The sequence below is a fragment of the Cyprinodon variegatus genome, unplaced genomic scaffold, assembly GCF_000732505.1.
Source record: "Cyprinodon variegatus isolate N-32 unplaced genomic scaffold, C_variegatus-1.0 Scaffold518, whole genome shotgun sequence".
Lineage (NCBI taxonomy): Eukaryota > Metazoa > Chordata > Actinopteri > Cyprinodontiformes > Cyprinodontidae > Cyprinodon > Cyprinodon variegatus.
The window spans coordinates 122,801-125,608 of NW_015150971.1; the positions used below are offsets into that span (position 1 = coordinate 122,801).

Genomic DNA, 2,808 nt, shown 5'->3' on the forward strand with positions numbered 1-2,808 from the left:
GATTGCATGACACTGGTGATGGGGATGCCATACAGATTCATGTCGAAAATCCCGAACTATCCCTTTAAGGCAGTAGTTATGCAAACAAAAATGCAGACACCCATAACATTTAGTAACTTATGTGACTGGATATCTTCCTCTGCCCATATTCCAAAGAGAGCCTCAGTCTCAGCATCATCTCAGGTCACATCACACTTTTGGTTAATAGGCCTAGAAGAAGTTCGTGTTGTGAACAAGTGGAAAGATCAGTGAATTGCAAAGCTGGACACACTGGAAAATCTGCAAAATGAGTCAGCTGACTGTAAATAGGAGATGACGTGGTTCGTTCTTGCGCTCTTCGTTATCAGAGAACCGAGCCAGAAGTGAACTGTGCCGATGAGCTAGTACTCGATTTAGTGTGGTTCGGTTGCGTTCCATTAACACTCAGCAGTTATCTCGGTTATCGTGCTCGGAACGTTTCCAGCACAGTTTCAAAAGGCGAGTGTAAATGGGGCTCAAGACACCAATGGTTTCCTAAGCTTTATTATCCTAAACATTTGTCAGTGTGTGTGAAATGAAAAAAAATATGTTTTTATTCACATTCACAAATCGAAAAACGCTCCAAATTAAAGGAGCAATATGTGAGTTTTCACCACGTGGTTGGCTGTTGAGAACTGTCTGCAGACAATTACAAGATGTGTGACAAACCAGATCTCTCTCTACAGTATCTCCACTCCAACTGCAACCCCGTCCTGACCCACCACCTTCCCCTCTCCTCTTCTTACCAGCTGCCTTGAATTTTTATATTTGCAAACGATGAAAATGTTCCAAAACATCGCCTTTGAGAACATGTCTAGTAAAGAAAGGCAGATACCTGTAATTTTATGATGCTGCTGGCAACGAAACTCATTTATTCACCAACCTGTTAGTCAATAAATGAGTAGTTATGATATTAACTAAGTCTTTTGCAATTAGCTTCAATCAATGTATGTTTGTAGCTAAAGATGTTAGCAGACTATTACGACAGTAACATAGCTAGTTTATGATTGCAGTAGAATTGCTCTCCTGCAAAAAGAAAAAAAAATCTAGCTTTGATAATCTACCCTGGTGGAGGGATTGTCGCGGTAGATGGGCTGAGCTATTCACATGAACATACCTGCAGGTGTTGTCAACCTGGCTCATAATCAAATGACTGGACAACAACAAAGAGAGATGGTGTGATGTCATACAATGTTACATCTGGAAATATCTTTTTAGTTTTTCATATTGCCATTTTTCATTCTTTCTATCTAAAATAATGAATTATTGCTATAAACTTTTTATTTAAGCTTTTGTAAATATGTGGACCAGACATCCATTAGACCTAGTTGTGTCAGAAAGGTTTACAGTAAAAGGAGGTCTGCTGTTACAAGCAAAAGTCCTTAGCAATGCATAATTGTAATGAATTTTTAAAGCTCAAAATTACTTAAATGTATAATGGAAGATGTTCCTTTTCTGGGTGGATCATCAAAATAAGCGGTCCTCCTAACTGTCAATCATTCTGATGATATGTTTACGTAAGGCCGTCCTGTGTGCTCATTCCCATTTTCAGTCTGACACAGTGTAAAATTTGCAAATCGCTTTTAGAAACTAAGCTTGTATGAGTGATGCAAACAGCATCTTTTAAACAGAGCGTGCACAAGGAGAAATGGGCTCATGCATGCTCTTGTACGCGTTTAATAGGCGTTCCCTCCCAGAGGCGGTTACAGGGTTGAGCATGTGTAGTTTTTGTTTTTTAAAGTGAAGAGGGTAGGTGTTCTCAAAAAATCTGTAAATTCTGCAACTGGAATACATGTATACCTCTGTGCTCTCATGCATTACTGCTCCGTTCTCGCACGGTAAAAAGTACAGTACTGTTGGAGAGAACTGTTTACCAGCATGTATTAAATCAATAAATGACATGGAATTCTGCATTAATTAAGAGTTTGATATCTTTAAAGGACGGTGCTCTTGATTTGCTGAGGGAATTAAAGAACATGAAGATGTCTCTGGAGACTCTGCAGGTGAGTCCGGCATTAGTGTTTTTTGTTGTTGTTTTTTGACAGCAAATGTTTCCTCCTTGCAAACCTCCAATAACAGTTTAAACTTGTTCTCTCTTTTTGAAAGTACATTCATTTAGATTGATCTATACATAGTAGAAGCCTTCCATTTTCCAGAAGTATTGTAGTTTACAGTTCCTGGACCACTAACTTTTGATTTTCCAATAAAATGTGACTGATGCCTTCCTTTTGAACTTATTAAACCCCCGTACTAAAGGAAAAAGCTGCTACAGAAGAGGTCAGAAAGCTCAATGACTCTCAGTGCTGTGCTCTGAGTTTCAGCAGTCTGAAGCTCTTGCTGAGAATCTGCTCTCATCCTGTGAAGCGGATATGATGCAGCATCTATATGCCACTTTAGCTCACTCATTTTCAGGGGTGATAAATATGTTGGATGTAACTACTTTTTTTAAAACATTTTATAGAAAAAGGTTTATTATATTTAGTTACTTGGGTAAAAAAATGGCTGTACATCTATTCAGTTTTCTATTCAGTTTTAATTATGGAGTGACTTTCGTTACATTATTGTTTCAAGCAAAGAACAGATTTTGTACATGGAATTTGAAAAAATGTAATCAAAAATGAAACTTGACTTTAATTTCTGGTTTGCATTTTTTATTCCAATTTTTTATTTACAAATTGTTTTTGTTCTGTTTTTTAATAATAGAACAAATTTCACACAAAGGTTCTGACCACATGGGGACAAAACGATAATCATTTAAAAATGTGTACACAATGTGTCCACTACTCTGTC

The 2,808-nt window shown here is 37.5% G+C and overlaps 1 protein-coding gene across 3 annotated transcripts in view; it reads left to right on the top strand.

The window, feature by feature from the left end:
- LOC107094978 (transcription elongation factor A protein 2-like) overlaps positions 1–2,808 on the top strand; it is a 13,754-nt gene that overhangs the window by 2,007 nt on the left and 8,939 nt on the right. For all 3 annotated transcript variants that reach the window (XM_015390919.1, XM_015390920.1, XM_015390918.1), the window contains exon 2: positions 1,959–2,021. In XM_015390919.1, the coding sequence (XP_015246405.1) occupies positions 1,959–2,021 (63 nt within the window). The remainder of the gene's footprint in view (positions 1–1,958; positions 2,022–2,808) is intronic.